Source organism: Cydia strobilella, chromosome 1, assembly GCF_947568885.1.
Source record: "Cydia strobilella chromosome 1, ilCydStro3.1, whole genome shotgun sequence".
Classification (NCBI taxonomy): Eukaryota; Metazoa; Arthropoda; class Insecta; order Lepidoptera; family Tortricidae; genus Cydia; species Cydia strobilella.
In genome coordinates, this window is record NC_086041.1 from 19,825,898 (window position 1) to 19,848,278 (window position 22,381).

Consider the following 22,381-nt stretch of genomic DNA (forward strand, 5'->3'; position numbering starts at 1 on the left):
CATGGTGATGTGCGCCCGCTAGGTGCAGGGCTCTTTGGCGTAGCCTGTTGTTCTCTACGGCGACAATCCCGTCTAGCGGGTTGTGTGGCACCGAATGTGTTAAGATTTGACGTTTTGATCAAATCTCGAGTCACTATTTAAATGAACAAAATTCTACCAAATATGCGATTTATAGTCATACACACAGGAGTTGTCAACATTTAGGTTCAACATGTCCATTTTAAGTCACTGCTATCATTTTGAACCTCAGGATAGGTTATTAGGGCCCATGGTAAATTGCGCTAGAAACTATTTCGCTAACACATTACGTTACGTCAGATACCTACGTCAAATTCATTCGTTTTAGAATTCTATTTGCCAAGATTGCGCGTGTGATCTAAATAATTGCACCGCTTAGCACCGCATCGCGGATTAATGGGTCAGCCGTCCACCGCCCGCGTCATAAGTCACCAGTCCGCGGCGCCTAAACGAGTAATTGTCGTTATAAATGACCACTCGGCCCGTGCAAGCTACACGAATTAATTACTGGACAGCAGGAATGTCTGCGAGGTAAGCAATAGATAGCTTATTAACTTTGATTAACGGCCTTTACTTGTATGCTTTTTCTTTGAAGCTTTTTTTTAATAACATAATTAGAATGGACTTTTTTGAGAAATCCATAATATTCCTTCTTAAGATCCAATACATACATCTCTTTGATTTATTAGTATTGAAGAGTATATCCTATTCTACAAGTATAAACTTGCCCTCTCTTGGATACGAAGTACAAATACTTAGAGAAGGGACGATGTTCTGGAACATTGCTTTTTAGCCCATTAATAACTTTAATGCTGGTATGAAATTATGAGGTATCTATATAAATGATATTAATCCGACACCTCGGTCTGCATAGCAGATTGGTTGTTTGTGGAGTATACAACTGAATTTTTGCTACGTTTTGTTACACAGCAAAATCATAATATCTATCTGTATAAATAATAATCTTACAAAATAGCCGAAAATTTTAAGAAGTGTGATTCAGGTATGTATAAGTAGAAGTAACACATCGTATAATTATTCGATTTCAACATATTAGTTCGTTTCAGTTTAAGACACGACAACAATTTGAACAGCTTACACTGTTTTTTTCCTAAACAAACTAATAATGTTCTTAAAATGAGAAAGTCTGCTCATTAGCGTTTCAATTAAAACTAAAACTGAACGGAATAGTGAAATACAATATCACGAAAGTCCATTTACATCACTATCGCATTCAGGGGATAACGTAGAAAGCTTTGCATGTAACAGTCAAGTCGATGCAGATAATTGACAGATTGAGTGAGAATACCCCAGCACTTCTCCCTATTCTCCCCTCCAAGCCTCCAACTATTGAAACTAACCCTGTCCCTTTCAAACGCATGAGCGCGATAGTGATAACAACTAAAACCCATGTGTTGTTGGATGTTCAATATTGAACAATAATGATTTCTCTCTTGTGTGCTTTTTTAAGGTTGGTACTAAATTTCGTGATATAAATGGAAGGAAATAACGTCCTGTTTAGAATGACATGCGATTTTTCAACAGTGCTCATTTTGTTGGTGTGGGGGCGTCTACCTATATTCGGCAAAGCTGTTGGTTAGGTGATCGAACCGGTGTTCCGTAAGATCCCAAGTTCAAAACATGAAGTTCTACTTCTTAATTTTGCTTAATGCAGTGATTTTTAAATTTTGCCTTACTTTAATTAAAAGTCGTCTACTTGAAGAAGTTTTTTTAGACACTCAATTAAACTTTATTTATTTCGAGACCGACCGTAAGTCTACATGGTGCGCCTGCCTTAATAGACGGATTAATAGAGGGATTACAAAATGTAAAATGAATTTAAAATGTATCCCAACGATTTTAGCCCTTTATTGGCACTCGAGAAAAAAGTGTACATAAATGAATTACTAATTTTGACAGTTACAGAACTTAACCTCATTGTAACGTGTTGACTTTGACACCACCATTTACGCTGTAATTAATTATTTTACTGTTATTTTCAAGGTTATAACATTTTGCTGGAAAAATGTATTATTATCCCAACCACCGCCACCATGGAAGATTAACCTTTGCAAATTCGACAGGCAAAATTTATTGCACCACCATAGTCCCCTCGGAGTGTTTTGTTTAGAAATATTGTTTTGGGACACGTGGATCCCATTTACAGTACAATAAACAAAGGTCATAAGTTACATCATATTCTTTGCAAAATAAACCCATATTTTGTGTGACGGGGATCGCTTACATTTTATGTGCATCTACAACCGTTCTAATGGGTAGGCCATAAAAATTACGTTAGGGTGCATCGAGGGTACTGTGGAACGATACGTGCTGAACTTCAACATTAAATTAGAAGGGCGTATATATTAGAATAGCTAAATTAGTGTTGTTCGTTAATTTACTATTTTAATCCTGGAATGGAAGAAAAAATATTAATTAATTACAAATATATAATAATTGAATTTAGATGACTGGTACCTAAGAAAATTATATTGTAAGTAGGCAATAAGTGTACTTCATAACTTAATACTTCGACGCTTAATTTTATTTCGATTTCATAATTTCATAATCGTACCTGATAACTCCAGCCTATCCTCAGCTTTATTTCATGGCGAAAATGAAAAATGAAGCATTGTTATGTAAAACCGCGGGGTGGTACTATAAGAGGTGTATAAATTTGAAAATTATTCCTAAAGCGGGCAGATTCGCTATTATTTTATTGCGAGTGTTTTTTGTGGTTTACTCCATTGTCAGACTTTGTGCGGAGGAAATTATGGTCGCTATTATTATTAATCGAGAGAGATGGCGGCATAAAATGGGAAATGCCTTATTATTTAAAATTATTCATCAATATATGGCGTTTTTGTAGATGTTTGTGAATGTTTACAAAATACGTTCTTACTTACACTACTATTACGTAAAAGAGGATACGACTCTCAGTGCATCTAGCGCACAGCACTAAATACGAGCGAGATGCTAAAAGACATGACTCTCAGTGCATTTTGAGCGCGCCAATTAGCGTTAGCGATCTTATCATATTATTAATATCAAAGCTTTAACTAATTTTAAAATCAAAATACCGATAACTGTGTAGGTATCAAACTTAATGTACTTTTATTTTAGTTATTTTTCTGCCGTCCGGCCGGAAAGCGTCAAGTTTCGCTCCCTGCGCTAAACGAAGTTGCCGCTTTCTGGCTCCTTCCCGTAATAGTTATTTGTTATACAAAGGTGCAAAGTTGGATTTTACCCGCGAGTGTTTCAACACACGAGAAGTAAAATACATTTGCTCCCGTGTGTAACACAAAACTTTTCCCCTCACTATAGCGAGGAAAGTGCAACATTCACAGGCGTTAGATCATCTTCATCACTGGAATCACTAATTTTTTTACGATAGTACGATATTATAACAGAAATCTGGAAGTTGTGTATTTTTACGTGTCAGAGTCGGTGAGAAATTTTTTGTTGACAATGTTGACATTTCTGACGATGCGTTTTGAAATTGCATCGACTCAACTTGTGCGTTCAGAATTACATTCAACATCATTTAAAAAAACAAATGTTTCTTATGTAATTTTTAAGCGTATGACTTAAAATTATTAAACAAATCTAAATTTGGTATTTTTTATTAAATTCTCAAACCATTTATTTAATGATAATTAATATCGAACGAACCATTATTATGAGCGTTTTACGTTTTGTTATCTGTCAAAAGGTATCCAAGGTCAAATTTCAGGTTTTAAAGGATAAAAGACGGCTTTCCGAGCTAGTGAGGGGAAAAAAAAATTGTACAAACCTCGGCCAGTAAAAAAGAAAGCTTCGCCTCCGCCTAAAATTACATGTGATCTGATAAATTTCTTACTTTATTGCCCGGGGTATGTAATATTATACTTTTACGGACTACTAATACTGTCCCGCCCATGATGCCGGTTGTCAATGTCACACACGACACGAGTTTGACAGCAATATAATTATGCGCGTGTAATAGAGATAGCAACAGGCGGGTCAATGTACGAAAATCTATCTGGAAAGCGTCTCTTCTTTACCGGGTCAAATCAGCTTTTTTTGACCTAAGGAACAATCGTGCCAAGCGTCATCGCCTGAGACAAAAGTGCATACTGAACTTCTCCATACATTTAGTTCTGCAATTACCCCAGTATATGTTGCTACTTATAATCATAAGCAGGCATCGTAAACTGCGAGCGAAATCCATTGAAGTACTAGGATTGTTACTTAGTCAAGTCAAGTCAAAGTACGTAATTTCAATGGATTTCGCTCGGAGTTTACGATGCCTGATCATAAGCAGTTGCTTATGACACATAGTCATGTGTCCCATCAAAATTCATTTCACGATCCTTCAATACACGAGCTGTTTGGAATGCCCCCTGTCTCTTATAAACCTTATGCTTCGCATATGCCTTGCAAGACTGCAGGGAGTATAGGTACACGTTGAGTTAATGATGTAAGAAATATGAGAACGCTTCCGCACCCTCCAATATTGTTGGAACGATGCAGTGCAGCGTTTCGACACAGAGTAATAACTAGCGGATGGTGCATCATAGTTTGCGGATTTTTTTAAAATTCTTAAGTATAAAGAAATAATATAAGATTTATTGTAAAATGTATATTTTGTTTAGTTAACTATACTCATATATCAATTGTCAATCGCGGCTGTATGCCAAATGGGTTTTGCTATGGACGGACTTATATTTGTATTTTATTTTTATTTTATCATATATTTATTTTAGCTGAATAGAGTTCCGTACCCAAAGAGTAGAAAACGGGATCCTATTACTAAGACTCCACTATCCGTCTGTCTGTCTGTCACCAGGCTGCATCTCATGAACCGTGGTACCTAGAGAGTTGAAATTTTCACGCATGTATGTCTGTTGCCGCTGTAACAACAAATACTAAAAACAGAATAAAATAAATATTGACGATAAATATAAACTGATTTTTGATGATAAATATAAACTGATTTTTTGCCGTTTTTTGCGTAATGGTACGGAACCCTTCGTGCGCGAATCCGACTCGCACTTGACCGTTTTTTTATTTCCTGGCAAGCATGATGACTGATGACAAGCTTTATATGAAACTCAGAAGATAGTTATAATAATATTAAAACTACCATCTAGAACCGCTACCTTGTCATACCCCACATTGACTTTGCGCTTGCGCAAAATACGAAAGTAAATTTGTATGAGATTAAACTTTTTTTTTATACCACGTCGGTGGCAATCAAGCATACGGCCCGCCTGATGGTAAGCAGTTACCGTAGCCTATGGACGCCTGCAACACAACACATTTCATCAACTAATAAAAAAATAAGAATATAAAACTACGGAACCGGTGGACTTCGATAGTAGTCCTACTAAGGTAGTTTTGGACGTATTATAAATTTATTTAGCTAGTATGTATACATTCAAAAAGTCCAAGCCTTGCGTATATATGTTACGGGTAATGTTAGAAGGTTAATTAAACTTAAGTTTACCCTGGTATAACTAGTATTACCCGAGCCTTTTGGGTAAAGTCCGAAAATGTGTACAACATTAATCTGTATTCGGCGTTTACCCGTACACATCTAAGTCTACCCAACATTGGATGGCTGGGTAATGTTAGGTGTTGCATCGTCACTTCTAATCTGACATTACCCTCCCAGTGTTGGGTAGACCTACATGTATACAGGTAAACGCCGAATACCTACAAATTAAAGTTGTTTTAATTTTCGGGCTTTACCCATTAAGGCTTGGGTAATACTAAGTATACCCAGGTAAACTTACTTCACTGGCTCAGTGACCCAAAAAGGATCTTGGCCTCTGACACAAGAGAGCGCCACTCTGCCCTATTCTGCGCCACTTCACGCCAGTTGGGTATTCCGAGGGCGGACAGGTCTTTTAGTCCTTAACTTAAGTTTACTTAAATTCGGGCTTTACCCAAAAGGCTTTTCTTAACCTTCTAGTATTGCCCGTAACATTTAAGTAAACATAAGTTTGCCTGGGTATACCCAAGCTGTTTAGGTAAAGCCCGAAAATTAAATCAACTTTAATTTGTGTTGTAATAAACATAGATGGGAATAGATGGGATTTCGAGTCGGTGAAATTGACCTTAACTTTCACTGCAATTGGTCCGCTGGTGAGCATGCGCATATTAATTTTATAGCCTCTTGTAGGGTGATATTTTGCTTGAAGTTAGTCTTCCATGCTTTTTTCGTTTGCTGGTAAAAATGGAGATGTTTATGACATGAGTGTTTTATTCGAAGTGAGGTAACTAGGCAAATCAAAAATATATCAAAAATAGAAATAGAAAACTTAAACATGTGTCTGTACAAAAGAGGTTACAAACTACAACAATTTGTATTCGGCGTTTACCCGCATACATCTAGGACTACCCAACACTGGGAGGGTAATGTCAGAAGTGATGATACAACGTCTAACATTACCCAGCCAGTATTAGGTAGACGTAGATGTTTGGGGTTAAATGCTGAATACAGATTAATGTTGTAAATTTTTTGGACTTTATCCAAAAGGTTGGGGGTAATACTAATAGTTATACCAGGGTAAACTTGAGTTTAATTAACCTTCTAGCATAAACCCGTAAGATATACATGACATTTTAATACTGTATCTACTTGCATTATTATTACATTGCAGATCGCGCTGCACTTTATTAATACAACGAGCGTCTCAAAGTGAAAATTTGCGGCGTCGATAAAATTTGCTAGCGATTCTGTGCTCGAGGTCGGGTTGCAGTATTGTAAGGTTGCCTGTAAATAGTTATTTGCTATTTGATTGAATTTTCATGGCTTCGAAGTTAATTTAAATGTACCATACGGCTTTATTACATACAAATCAATTCGTACCACGCTTCATGATTTCTTTATTCTGGGTTTTAATGTCTTTAAATATAATTATATAGCTTTCTGTAACGATTAAGTTATATTGGGACGGATGAGTTTTGGATATCAAATGATAAATACTCTAGTCTTACTGAGATGTAGATATTCAGCTAAGTATTTTTTTCTCATGTAAAACTAAGAGGAAAGTTGAATGCGTTAACAATAATTATTAATTACTCAAGTGTACATAACACAAATCGACACCAGCCAAGGATCAAAGTTAACTATGTTAACAAATTAGTGTAATTATGTTGGTCGGTCCGCCGGGTGTAATTTTCGTTGTACGGACCCTTGTGAAACTGTACACTGCGAGGGGACCGCACGCACCCCAACAACCACCTAATATGGTCGCGAGCGGTTCAACTGATTTTTACGAATCACTATACGAGATCAAGTTTGCCACTTCCAAGTTAAAGGAATATTTTATGTACACTCGTTCGTATATCCTACCAACCACATGCTATTGATACAAGAAGTAAAGGAGGTGTAAAAATAGAGAACAAAGTATTTTAGTCTAGAGATGGAATAATATATCCAAGGTTAGTACGCTTTTTATTATACCTACGCTTGTCCAAAAGTAGGTATTTGTTGTAGTTGTAGTTTGTGAATATTGTAGTTAGAAAGACTAGCGATTAATACCTATTACCTACTACTGACGACGACGGATACTGTCTAAGGTTCCATCTAAGGTTTAAGCTAGTTTGGTTATCAATAATGTCCAATGTACAGTAAATCCTAAATGGCTCAACAATTAAAGTCCGTGACTGTACTGTAAAACGCTGTACGATACACGTACAAATATAGGTAATTCGCAACTTTGCAACTCGTCTTTTTTATAACTCAAGTTATTAATAGTTAAACGGAATGGTTTTGTAACCCAACTTTATTGTAAAAATACGAATATAATTATACTATTATAGTCACTGGTTTGACCTTTCATACACTCAGGTGAGAAATTTATGTTATATATAAAATAATCCCGATATTTGGTCTATACCATATACATATATATTATTATAGTAAATTTCCAAAATAAATAATTATAAGTATCTAACCGACCTAATAACAGGAAACTACTGATTCTACGAAAATTAGATAAATCATTCTTACTGATATTGTGCATAATCACTGTCGGAGGTAAATGCTACTGTATAGTATGGCATCCACCTGAAACAAAAGAAATGACGACACATTAGGTAAGTATTACGTTTGGGTAATATGAACATACAATGAGAAAATGGGTACCTAATGAATCCTCGACAAATTTTAGCAGATTATCGATTCGCAGACAACGTTTCGCCGAACATCGTTTCGCAGTGATTTATTTGTAGATGTAACTTTTGGTCGACTAACGTTACTTAGATTCTTTGTTCACATACAGTTCAGTTCGCTTCTGTGTAAATTAGCAGAACAACAACATTATTGGAATCAATATAGCTATTTATGCAACAAGTGCGGAAATCATCTTTACGCACGTACAATGTTTTACTATGCATTGTGCGAGTAAATAAAAAAACATATCATGGCAAATAAGTTTAATTATTAAAAGGAGTGTTTTAAATCGACACGAGTTGCAAATTACCTATTCGCACGTGTATCGTACAACGTTTTACAGTACATATGGCCCTTTAAACTTTCGACATATGCACGAAAAGTGTTCTTTTCCGCACTAGCACTATATGTACTGTAAAAAAAATTGAAAACAAAAAGCACTAGTGCGGAAAAGTAGTACTTTCCGCATGATATGGCTCCGTAGGAAATGCACTTTTCGAGCACATGCATTGTAAAATAAATTATAATAATTTCACTTGTCAGAGTAATCTTTTCGTTTAAGCAACGTTTGTAGTCGAATAACGTGTGAAATTTTATACATCGCTGTTTTTTTCGAAAAAAAAAGCGTTTTTTAATACAGTTGCTCAAAAAGTGCTACTTTTCGTGGCTGTTTAGCGTGCGAAAAGTTGGTTTTCGCGAACTAGTGCTTTTTACTTTTCCAATTTTTTTAATTTTTTACTTGTTTCAATTTCATGACTACTTATTGATGAGTGTTAATATTAGTTTCATTTAAACGTCGTAATCAACATAAAAACCTACTGTTAATGTAAGAATCCGAAAAATATGCATATTTCATATTTTATTACTTACCTCTTTATCATTATAAGTATTATAACACGTTTATTTTTAATGTTAAAAAACCGTTCTTAATAAGTTGTCTGAATGGAACGGAACGCCTGTCAAAGAAGAGGCGTATTTTCTTACTGCAAGAATGTTTTAAGTTTCCAAAGGCAACATTCGATGTTGTTTTTATAAATATACGATACACAAATAATCATAAATAACGATATTTTGGTAATAATAGTACAATGTTTTAATATTTACAATTGTTTCTGTCTTATAGAACATGCATTTGAAAAAAAAACTTTCATTGAAGTGGGTTCAATAATAATAACAAAATCTATTCTAATCGAATAAAAGCTAGAAAAACACTTCTTCATAATGTCAATGATGTCACAGAATTAATTCCTTACTTGTTGCTTTTCTTATTTATTCGCAACTGTATTAAAAAAAAAACGTCGTTTGATACACGTGCGGAAATGTCATTCTTCATGTAATGACATACTTTCCGCACTAGCATCGAAATGTACTATTATTTGTACATTTAGGAATTGCGATACCTACCTAGTACAAGTATATAGTTTACACAATTTGTTGATGTTTTTGTGAATTTTGGGTTCATGGGATATTATTATTATTTCTTAAATGGCAGCCCCAAAAGTCAGGACTATACTTAAGCTGGCTGGTTGGTGTCCCGCGTATGTATTTTTCATAGAACCACTGGGATCAGGATCTGTAAGAAGCTGATTTCTAAAGTAAATTTAATGACGCAAAAACCAAAAATGTCGGTAATTTTGCCGTGTTTGTGTGCGTTATTCATTCGTCTTTAGTATTTGTAGTTAGCCTCTTGGGTCGTTCGTTAATTTTATATCTCCGTGTCTGCCTTCACGATTAACTTTCGTCAGCTCAACACTAGACTGTTTTGCTGTCATTAAGTCGACACGGTGGGGATTAATGAATTATTACTGATAAGTCGCCATGTTGATTTTGTATTCGGTTTAATTTTCATTTGATTCTGTTTGCCGTCGTTTACGGGTGCCGGCTTGTTTGAGCCTTCCAATTTACTAATTTTGCTGGTTAATTACGAATACACCATATACGAGTATATTAGCAGTGTGAGCCTGAATGAGAGCATTCATTACGTTCGACTGATATTAAAGTAACTTTGATTAATTTTTAATGGTAATAAATCTTTTTGGCTTTAAAACTAGTCAGAAGTTTCAGGGGGCCTAGCCAATATGACAATCGTTGCTAGAAAACGCCAATCGAAATATTCACGTGACTTTACGTAGCATCTGTCACTTTTCGGCATTTCTCGATGAACGATTGTCTAGGCCCTTAAGCTGTCAAGGAGATTGCCAAAGAAAGAGATACCTTATTATTTTCATATCTTTTTTATATATTACAGCAACTAAGCTAATGAGATAATATATTAATTTACGATAGAAAACACGAAACGCTATGTAAAATACCAGAAGGTTAGGATCAATCGTTCGTCGATATAGTAATATAATTCAACCCGGTACCAGTTCCACTTCCACCGTTTCCACGAGAAAAGGTAAAATAGTGCTAGCAATAACTCAGCATCTGAAGATTTGCGAAAATTTATAAGCGTTCTGGTGATAAATCTAATAAATTCACTTTTTAAACGCCATATATCACTCCTGTGTTAGGTTAAAATTTGTTGGACAAGGATAAATTTCTTTCAGTAAGAAAATACATTGAGTAAGTCTTAACAGATATTTGTTTAGATAAGGAAAACATAAGGCTCTTAAGTTATGCAGATTTACTCTTAGTTAACAGTAAGCAAATAATTAACAGTCTGAAAATTTGCTTATGCGTATATTTCTTTTTTCCTGCACTTCTTCGAAAAAATCAAAACAACTCGATGAAGATTATTGCCAGACTCGTATCCCTGTACGTACATCATCGGCAATTCGTAATTTTCCAGCTGCTGTAGTAATTTACTAAAAAAACCGGCCCAGTGCGAGTCGGACCCGCGCACCGAGGGTTCCGTACTTTTTAGTATTTGTTGTTATAGCGGCAACAGAAATACATCATCTGTGAAAATTTCAACTGTATAGCTATCACGGTTCATGAGATACAGCCTGGTGATAAACAGACGGACAGACGAACAGACGGACAGAGGACAGCGGAGTCTTAGTAATAGGGTCCCGTTTTTACCCTTTGGGTACGGAACCGTAAAAAACGAATACAAAACTGACAAACTTTCTTTTTGTAAAACACATTTATTGCCGACTGTACTTAAAGACTACTTAAATTAGGTATTGCATTTTCATCTTACAAAGTTTCAGATAGATGAAGAAGAGTAAAATCAACTTTCAAAATTGTATTAAGTACATTCTTAATTAGTTAACAATAATGTTAATGTACATTACCTACTTATTACATGACCTATTCAGATAATTTTCTATTGTCTAATTTATATTTATTCTATAAATCGCCATCTGTCAAGTGGAAGTTAAACAGCAAAAACAAAAGTTTAAATGTACTTGAATATTTCAGACACTGATACAAATAAGAGCATTGTAATAAAAAATATTTACAACCGCCGCATTAAAACTCGTGAAGAAAATTAGGGCAGATATTTTATATTTTTTCACGTGGAAAAATACCAGACCACCGAATGGGATGGGTCTTGGGCAAATTTATTATGATCTATTGATTCTCTTCTGTTCATAAAGGTTCCTCCGGCCCCCTTGCGAAAGTTTGCCAAGTCGGAATTATGTCGAGTTCGCTCCCTCGTATAAAAGTTATTTTACTACTCTTCTAAGAGTTTAAGTAAGGCTTGAGGATGGGCCAATAAAAATTGGTCGCTTGTGTGTGGGAGCAGCGTCGTTTCCGTATGATGACGATTTTTGTTTCCATTCCGATACAGGTACAGGTACTCATAATGAATTCGGTAGGTATATAGCCGCACTGTAGAAGAGAAACAATATTTTAATTTAAGAGATTAAGGTTAAAACGAAAAAAACACCTCAGAAAATTTCAACTAAGATGATGATTGCACAAGTTGAAATATTGTCATGTTTTTATCATTTTATACGACTTTTTCGAAAAAAATATTATGAGAATAAACAGCTTAGCTTATTGCTTAGTTTTAGGGAGATTGAAAGTTAAGTATTTTTAACGAAACTAGTTTCTTGATTAAGTCCTAAAATTTGAATTAATGTAGGTATATCATATCCAAATTAGACATATTTATGTATGTGTACATAATTGACCCTTAATTAGTCCACATGTAATTGATTTCATTGTGTTACGGAAATTAACCACACAACCTGTATGTGATTGTAGTAATCAAACCCTCTGACAAATAATATTACTAGGGGCTAACTTTATCAGCCAGTTGTCATGGCGTCCAATTTCCAGCCGGTATTCGATATCCGCATACCTGGAAAATCGACAAATTACTTTCATAAACTCGTATGTAATTTAAACTTGTTATTGGAATAGTGTCCTTACGTTGATCAAATTAAGATTATAATTTCAATTCAGTGTCAAAAGCGATATACGCCATTCAGAAATTAAGCTGTTCAAATACCTATAAGCCGCACGAATACAATAATCGTTTCATAATCCAGTTACATTTCAATTCACGCACAACCCTAGCCGGTCGAACGCTTAAATTATGCTAAATTGGATTTTATTCAATGATGATTAAAATGTTGTTTGCGTGTTCTGGGCAGCTAATGATAATTAAATTCGGGGTGAAAAGGTTTTTGTTGCATGTACTAATCATATACCTAGTTAATAATAAAATTATTTTGATGAATGTAGTTTCAACATGTTTGGTTCTCCCGACAAACAAAGGACCTGACGTGTAGGATTATAAAATATTTGGATAGAGTATGCATTAAAAGAAGTACGAACTCAAGGTGCCCCTCGATTATTTCAACCAATCCCGTGAGCGTTGGCAACTCGTTGCGAATAATTAAATTTCGTCGCCGTGGCATTTCGTTATTCCGTTATTATTATTTATTGGTCCGAGTCACCGGGGAAACGTGGCTGAGTTTTATGTAAATTTTCATTTGCACTATTCTTGCCATATATTTTAATACGAATTATTGACCTACTTAGGTACCTACTAAATTAAAACAGACACACCCATGTCGGTTAATTAATTTATTTTGAGTACGATTAGACAGTAAATTTTTATTTTGTATAAAGATATTTTTGGGTAGATTTTTAACTAATATTTTACCCGTTATTATCACTACATAGTATAAAACAAAGTCGCTTCCTGCTGTCTGGATGGATGTCTGTCCCTATGTATTCTTAGATCTTTAAAACTACGCAACGGATTTTGATGCGGTTTTTTTAATAGATAGTGATTCAAGAGGAAGGATTATATGTATAATACATCAGCATTGCACCCGTGCGAAGCCGGGCGGGTCGCTAGTTTTAAAATATCACGCTAAGAACGATCATTAAAACAACACATCTCGGTCCTGTGTCGAAATAGTTTTCCAGTCCTGAAATATGACTATGAGTACGCGGAAGTTGCCGTACAGACCCAAGTGCTGAACTTCACCCGTTTGGAGGACTTGTGTTAGAAGCGTTCATATACCCCAGTGGAACTTTATTTGAAAATTTATTGGGGTACCCATTGAATTTTAGACTTAAAACAGTCTATAGTTTAGACGCACAATGGAAGACTGTCGCTGTTTAGCATCTAATAAGAGTTACTTAGAAATGACTAATTCTGCTTTAAAAATTGATACACAAATAATAATCAGGTATTAAGTATCTACATGAAGCACCAGAAATTCATTTTGATATGTAATTGAGACGTTAACGTGTAAATATAGAAGTACTGAGTTGAGTTTATGATCGTCTTGCCATGCATATCGTTTTTTCTTTGGAGATATTAGCCAATAAGTAAATATTAGACGGGATCCAATTATTTCAAAGCTGAACAAAATACCATTAAATGACTTTTTTTATTGGATACAAAAAAGAGATATTCCCGCATTGTAAAACAATGTAACTACATACACTGAAACTGTTATTTTAATCATTATTTTGTTAATAAATCATAAAACAAAAAAAAGGAATATTTAAACAAATAAAACTTCCCAAATTAGATACTTATCCAAGAAAAAACTAGTTTTAATATCCGTTTTTTTAGTAAAATGCCCGCTACTAAAATAATAAGAACTCCGTGAACAAAGTTTTGTACGGAGCTCTAAATATGAAACTGTAAATAAAGGCGTCACTTGACCACGGAATTGTATATTACAAGTATATTGAGAGTAACGCAGTGTACTATCCAAGCAAGTAGGACGACGCTATAATAGTCTCACGTCAGAACAAACACACGTTATTTTCAATAAAGCCCCGATTCGCCTGCTTCTTCTTATTTGTACGTCGCTAGCCGTCGGCGACTCGATTGAACCTTAACATATCCATGTCCGTACCTTTAAGACTACCATCACGAACCCTCGAGCCATGCACAGCGATGTAATAAAATCCTTTCAAATGTATTTCGAGAGAGACGTCATATTGATGGCGTTATATTTGCTCAACAGGCATCGAGCCTCAACGGATAGCACTAGCAGGGATTTTTATTTTGTAAAATATAGATTTGAATGTTTATATGTTTATGAAGATAATACTATACCCATAAAATAGTATGGCATATTGTCCCTTTGTGGACAAGCATGAATGCAACGTATTTATTTGTAAAGACTTCACTTTACTCTTTAGAAATGTTAAATCATTTAACATTGAGAGAATGTTTGTAATCGTGAAAGCACAGCATGTGGCATCTGCCTGCATACACTAACAAATTGGAATTCTCTCAAAGAATAACATTAAAACATTTTAATTTACAACTGAACCGGCTCATTACGCCAGCGCGATTGTATTTCAAGTCAACAAAACGTCTAATGAAACAAAAGGCTATTCTTACAGTTTGCGAATATAAATTTAATTACGGAACTCCGACCAAGTTTATTACCGTTTAGGAAGAATACTGTGTTACCATGGGTATTTCCATTACCTACACAACATTAAAAATCGGAAGATTGTAAATCAGTCACACAGGTTATTAACCAATCTCATTATTGCGGTCGATAAGAAAGCACTGTGTGGCTCTGACACAGTGATGGATGGTGCAATGTACATACGTTTTGTAAAAATTATATGTCGCTGTGATAATTCGTTTTGAAAAGGTTTCGACAACGCATCTTGCTAATTATAGAAGTTATATTAAATATATTAAACCGGGTCACTCACGTTTATAAAGTCGATGATTGCTCGACATGTTTCGCTTCATAACGAGGAGCATTTTCAAAGAGCGCTTGCGTAAACGTGAGTGACCCGGTTTAATATATTTAATGTCAGTGCCTCACGGAAGTTTTGTTATTAAAATTCTAGAAGTTATTATATGACTGGCCCATAACAGAATACAGTATAAGTGACTAGGTTATTAACCAATGATATTTGGATGAATGAATACATAATTATGTATTATTAATATGACATTTAAAGGTATCGCAAGATGTCAGATGTCGAGCATTTTTCGACTTGAAATACGTGAGTGACCCATTATTAATATATTTAAAATACCCAAAACTTCTTCATCAATATGAAATTATTGATATTGGTAAAGAGAACCATCACAGGAAATGTAACACCATTTCCTGTGATAATTCCCATTAACGAAAATAAACGAAAAAATACTGTAACGATAATTACTGATTATCCATTAGTCCTTAAAATATGTGGGTTATAACAAGGAAGAGCCTTACTATTTATTTAAGAATTACTACATATTTATTTAATGAGTAGGAAGTTGAATAACAGGTGCTGCTGTATCCAGTGATCTTCAAAACAGCAATGTTGGTAACAGTAGTGGAAATCATAATTCAATTAAATTATTTATTAATATGAAAGGCCAAGTAAAAATTAAAGAAACTAATTTATGTAGTAGGTACAGTCGAAGGCAAAAATATCGATCCAGACAAATGGCTCAAAAATATGTGTACACGACTTTATTGTCTAAGGTGTAAGAGCGTACACATATTTTTAAAACTTTGGGAATGTATATATATTTATGCCCTTGACTGTACACACATTGCCTGACGAAACGTATTTGTTTGACTCAACTGTTAGTCCGTAAGTGCTAATTGCCAACATGCCAAGATAACAAGTTACAAGTAAAGCACTTCGTCATGTCACTGACAAAGCGTCTCATATTCACATGTTAAATTAAAACGTTATGTTGTAAATAAATCTCATCACGCACACTTATCTTAATAAATAAACGACTATCAGTAATAAGTGATAAGGTTCAATTTCGAAATGTGCGGTGGATTGAGATAAGCTAGTTTTATTGTTTATGTTGCTTGCGGGGTAACTGCAAACGACAGTCGTTACGTCGTGTTAAACGTCCTCCACTTATTGTATAAGTAATTTTAACGCGAGTCAAGTTACTACATTTATGAAAGGTGATAGTTGATTAACTTGAAAAAAATTAATTAGCCACACATACCATTACGAATATGTTGTTTATTATACATGTTGTCATCAATAATAAAAAGTCCATATCATTGCAGAATTCATTAAAAATGTTACGATTCACTGAATATATAATACCAATAACTTTTTTCTGAATCAGTGTTGATATAGCCATTTTATATCTTAATTTTTATAGATTAACATCACTGTCCAAAAATTTAAATACAAAAATAAGCTTATAATGTAAGTATTGTGTTTAGTGTTTACTCCATCAAAATTTAGAGTTCACAGCGAGATTCCGAGGTTGCACCGCAACTATGGAAATCATGGTGTCAAAGTTTGGTAAAGTAACATAGGCCTCGCCGATATGGCGTAGCGTCGTAGTATATAAACTGTAGCTGTGAGCACCCGCGGCTCGTAGCACCTGCTACGATACTTGCATAACAAGTCGGCTTGATTTTGAGATTGTTTTAAAATTCTAAGGAGGATTCATTTGCAATTTCTTCATTAAGCCTTTAAGGAGCCTGTGTTGAGGCTGTTTGATTAACCAAGATTAAATATAACATAAAAATGATAATTAGCTACAATCAAACTAATGTACTTTTAAAAAGCTACTACTACTTTATCTACTTTTAGTAACATATTTATCACAATGTTTTTGCTGTAGTGCCATAAACAAACGAGAATTACCCGTATCGAATTCCAAATACCCAAACCACACTCGAAACATCACATAAATTTCAACGCTTTCACATCGATTCCATACGAGTAAAAACACAAACAAAAAAGCAAGTCACCCAATAAATAACCTAAGCAACCCCAATGACACGTCGAGCCAAATTGATATTTAAACAACATTAAATGCTTGTATTAGCAAACTCTTCAGCATTTCTTTAGTTTATATTTTTTGTCTGTTGTTGTAGAAATAAGTACCATAGCATCTTGAAATAAAGCTGACATTAAAAACGTGTCGTAAAGTACAATGCCATACATAATACTCAGTATTTTAGTAATATTTCGTACTTAGGATAAATAATAATTATGGTCCCGAGATATGGTAAGACATACTAGTTAAATGTACGGGTAACAATATTTTTAAGCTAGCAAAAAAAGCGACTTTGTAACGTGCACGGGGTTATCCCAACAGGTTTTTGGTCGAGTTGAGGGTACAGGGTACTTAATGTTTGTTACTCGAAAGCCACAAGTTATTAATGATTTCTTACAACTGCTGCTGTTTGTATATGTTATCGTAAAAGGTCGTTTAAATTAAAATGTGTTTTATCTAATAAAAAATCTGAGATCTCGCTTTTAGATTTATTAATGTCTTGGTTAAAACCAGTTGGAACTGCGTTTTTCCTGTTAAAAGTAGTTTATGCGCAGTTTTTTTTTCTTATTCATAACTAGGTTACATAAAGTGTCTTGGTGCTTGTGCCTTGGCAATATTTATATAGGTAACAAGAATTGAAGCCTTCTACTCGTACAAGCTCGTACTCGTTTGTAATTTTATTTAAATAAAGAAATTCGATATATTTTGATTATTTACTAATGTATTAAAAAACAAAAACATCAATAATATCGGAGTATGAATTAACGTAGCACTCTCGGCCGCGACTCGACTCGACCCGCACGCACTGCCATAAATCGGCGGTCTCCTGTCGTCCCGACGGCGATAAATCTCACCATTCACTAATACACCGCATTCAAATGTAGCGAGTCCTCCAATGTAAGGAAATCTCGTATGCGACTTGAGATTTTCAACCCACGCTTTTCACCTCAAAAGCGGTGCGTAACGTATGGCCACATTTATCTCGCGCGATATTTGGTGAACGAAATAGCACCCCTATACCCGTTTTGTTTGCATGGAATGTTCTTTCAGGCGTTTCATATATTTTTTTGGATTGGAATTGGAAGTGGGCGCGGGATCGTTTAAATGATTGTCTGCGTTAGTGTGAAAAGAATTTGGATAAAAAGGCTGCTAACATTTAAGCGTAAGTTGATAAATAAAGAAGGTTTTTATGCGGACGTTTAGCAAGTATATAATGTTAGTTACATGAATCATTTTGACAACATATAATATAAAGACAGGCTAGTTTCATACATATTTTTTTTAAATCTTTAATAAGCATCTCATGTAATGACTGCAGAATAAACATCAGCTGGTTTGAAAAGAAACACTTCAAACCAAGACCCTCCAACCTAGCCAATCAATCTGCTTCCACTGCCGCATCGCAGCAAATTTGACAGGGAAAATGGAAACTTTCCATTGCCATTTTGCGCATTCGATGCTAAAACAGCATATGTCTTTTATAATCGGTGAGATACTTGTGCTTCTCTTGTTTAGTAACATCGCATTTCTCGTTTCCAAAGTTGAGGCTCGACTTGTAACTTTACCGTAATAATTTAAGAGGCAAGTTGGGCCTAACGAATATGAAAAAAGGCCCGTTGTCACTTCTCAATTGCCACTTTTTTCTTGTTGTCGAAGTTCTTTGGAGGGGATAAGCAGCAGGCTTTACTTTGCTTTTAAAGGACAGTTCGTGTCTGTTCTGAGTTTAGATAATGTTTGAACGAATTGTCGGTGATATTGTTTTTTTTTATGCAAAATTTTAAAACGAAACAAATATAAACGAATTGTGTCGATGTATTTGAGTTACCTATTTACTCGTATTGATGTAGCGTTATTTTTTGTACTGAGCAGATAGTTGCTACCATATTTATTCAACATTACATGTCATGTGCATCTTTTGTAATGCAGATGACATGTAATGTTGAATAAATATAAATAAATAAATATAAATATAATAAATACCTAAATAAATATAAAAAATCTAAAATCTTGTACGACGTGAATTAATTTTATTTTATTCGTTAAATATTATAAACAAAAACAAATTTTGACGAACCTCTACCTTAATCAATTCATCGACCTCAACAAAACTACCTAACTTAAATATAGTATATTTATGTGATCATATTTAAAAAATACTTTACAAATAAAAATACCTTTTAGAATTAATGTTAATAAGTCAACTGGGACGTCAACTGCCTAGCAACGGAAAAATACGGCTCTAAATAAATTATAAATGTAATTTTTATTTTAAGTTCAGCCGCTTTACGAATTTTTACGTTTCAATCGCTCAATTTCTAAATACTTACAATGAGAAAAGACGAAAAATAGCAAACGAGCACTTAGCGGAAGACCGAACGCGTTCCTTGGGGCCCTACACGGTCGTGACAGCCGCCGTCAATCAACGAAATCAAGCAAAAAGAACTAATAATATCTATTGAAAAATAGTGTTTACATATAATTGTACGAGGGTTGATCCGTATGCACCACCCCTAACCCTGTTACAATGAAACTACATTCAAGATTTATTTTTTATATTTCTACATAGCCTCTCTCAACACTAATACACTTATTCCATCGGTGCTCCAGCATTTCAATAGCCTCCTGAAAAAAAAAAGTCCGACCTCTGAAAACCACTCCTCCACAACAGATATCACCTCCTGATTATCCAAAAAAAAAATTCCACGTAAAAATTCCTTTAATTTTGGGAATAGCCTGTAGCCGCTGGGGGCCAAGTCAGGCGAATACGGTGGGTGCTCCACCAATGCGAAGCCTGCTTGGTGTATGGCAGCCTTAGCGACACAGGACGTATGGACGGTAGCATTGTCTTGGTAGAAGAGTACGCCACTTGTCAACTTGCCCCGGCGTTTCTCTTTAATAGCCTCTCGCAGTTTTAGAATTAAGTTTGCATAATAGGCCCTTGTAATAGTCTCTCCCTTTTTCAAATAGTCAGCCAGGATTATTTCTTGAGCATCCCAGAATACAGACAGCATAACCTTTCCTGCAGACGATGCCACTTTAAATTTACGTGGTGGCGGAGAACCACTGTGTTTCCACTGCTTACTTTGAATTTTAGTTTCGGGATCATAGTGATGTACCCAAGACTCGTCCATGATTACGTATCTATGGAGAAAATTATCTTTATTAGCTTGGTACATATCCAACAGACGCTGGCAAATCAATACTCTATGTCTTTTCTGATCAATGGTTAACATTCGTGGCACCCATCTTGCACTGATCTTGTTCATACCCAATTCTTTAGTAAGTATCTGTTGCACTACATGATATGACAAGCTAGTCTCTTCAACAATTTGCCTGATACGTATTCGCCGGTTTTGTAACACCATATCGTGAACTTAATGTTTTCGTCTGGAGTGACCGTTACAGGTGGTCCACCGCCATGTTGGTTTTCACAACTTGATCTTCCGCACTTAAACTCTCGACACCAACGTTTTACTATGTAATAGGATACTGCACACTCCCCTACAGTTGTCACAATATATTGATGGATTTGAGTTGATGTAAAATATTTTTTTTGTAGATATTTTATTACCGCCCTCTGCTCAACAAAATCCATTTTCATACAAAAAAATCACGACTCAACAATTACAGTAAGCTGTAGCTCAATAATAGTTCGACATTTAAAAATGTTTTATTTTTTTTAATAACCTCTAAATGTCTATAAACCTACAGCAAAAAGGTTTTAATAACCAAGTGACAGCAAAGAGGTCAGGGGTGGTGCATACGGATCAACCCTCGTAAATCTTACCACTGAAGTGTATTTTGTGCATAACTATGATGTTTTTTTGTATCTCATAAGAAATTGCTCGCGTAGCCAAGGGATCGACAGGAGGCCAAAAGACGTACTTTTAGCCACAAGGAAGCCCTGCAACCGCAATCAAGTCTGGATTCATCCTGAGGGTCGTGAAGTTGGAATCTCGTCATAGTGAGAATTTTAATTCTTTTGTTGTGAGCGTTCCGACTGAACATCTAGCGACCTTCACCAAGGAGGAGTTCTGGCCAAAGAGTGTGAAGTTCCGGCGGTTCCGCGGCCGGCTCCCTGACACTGCGGGCTTGCGAACTGTATCGCAGCCATAATTGTGTGTTTTTTAGTTTTAGTTTTTAATATTTTTTACGGTTACCGCGATAGTTACTCATGGAATAAAACTATGAAACGGATGTTGGATGATATTGGACATTCTGAGTATAATATGTTTTGAAAAGATGTGTCCCGCCGAGTTTGTTGCCGGTCCCATATTGGGATACCCTCCTACAATTTAGGAGGGAATTAAATCTTCTCGGGTCCGAGGTGTAGGGTTGGAGCCGGCGTAGTTTTTATCGCGTATATATATATATCTTTACTTGAAAAACTTGTATAACTAGCCTTATGAACCGATTTTGCATGTACAACCAGCCTTAAAGTTTATAGTCTATGATGGTTCATTATTTTTAGTATGTGGGTATTTTCGCACTTTGTAGTTTTTCCTCAGTCACCCGTTGACGACGAACGCTGTAAAGGGTTCGAAACGTCGGGATATATTATAAATTCAATATACGCGATATAATCCGTTTTCATAGTTTTATTTTAGTTTTTAGTTTTATTTTATAATAATATGTATGCTAGTTTTAAGGTCAATAGTTGCCTGAAAATAAAGAATTTCATTTCATTTCATTTCAATACACGGCGCGGGGGGCCGAGACCCTCCAGTGTCCAGGGCTCGCGACAGGACATGTAATTATCAACTTATATGTATTATATTTTTTATCCTTTAAATTTTTAAGCATACTGTTAGTTTTAGTTAACGATTATTTTTAATATGAGCTGCCTAACTAAAGCAGCGTGCCCACACTGTCCCGGTTCATCCAAGTTGTATGCAGGGTCAAGGGGCCTTAGTGTGCATATCGGTAAGGTTCACAAAGAAAGTGCCGGGCCTTCAAGTTCCGACTCTAGTGCTACTGCACCGGGTACTCCCGGGATAGGTGTATCCACGACTCCATAGTTTGCCTGCATTAAAAAGGAATGTCCGGGT

At 35.3% G+C, this 22,381-nt stretch overlaps 1 protein-coding gene across 3 annotated transcripts in view; it reads right to left on the reverse strand.

Moving 5' to 3' along the window:
- The window catches only part of LOC134746100 (CUGBP Elav-like family member 1), a 514,830-nt gene that overhangs the window by 266,028 nt on the left and 226,421 nt on the right, over window positions 1-22,381 (reverse strand). For 2 of the 3 annotated variants that reach the window (XM_063680363.1, XM_063680416.1), the window contains one exon: window positions 8,021-8,077. The exons of the other annotated variant lie outside the window; for it this stretch is intronic. In XM_063680363.1, coding sequence (XP_063536433.1) covers window positions 8,021-8,077 — 57 coding nt within the window. The remainder of the gene's footprint in view (window positions 1-8,020; window positions 8,078-22,381) is intronic. 3 annotated transcript variants of the gene reach the window in all.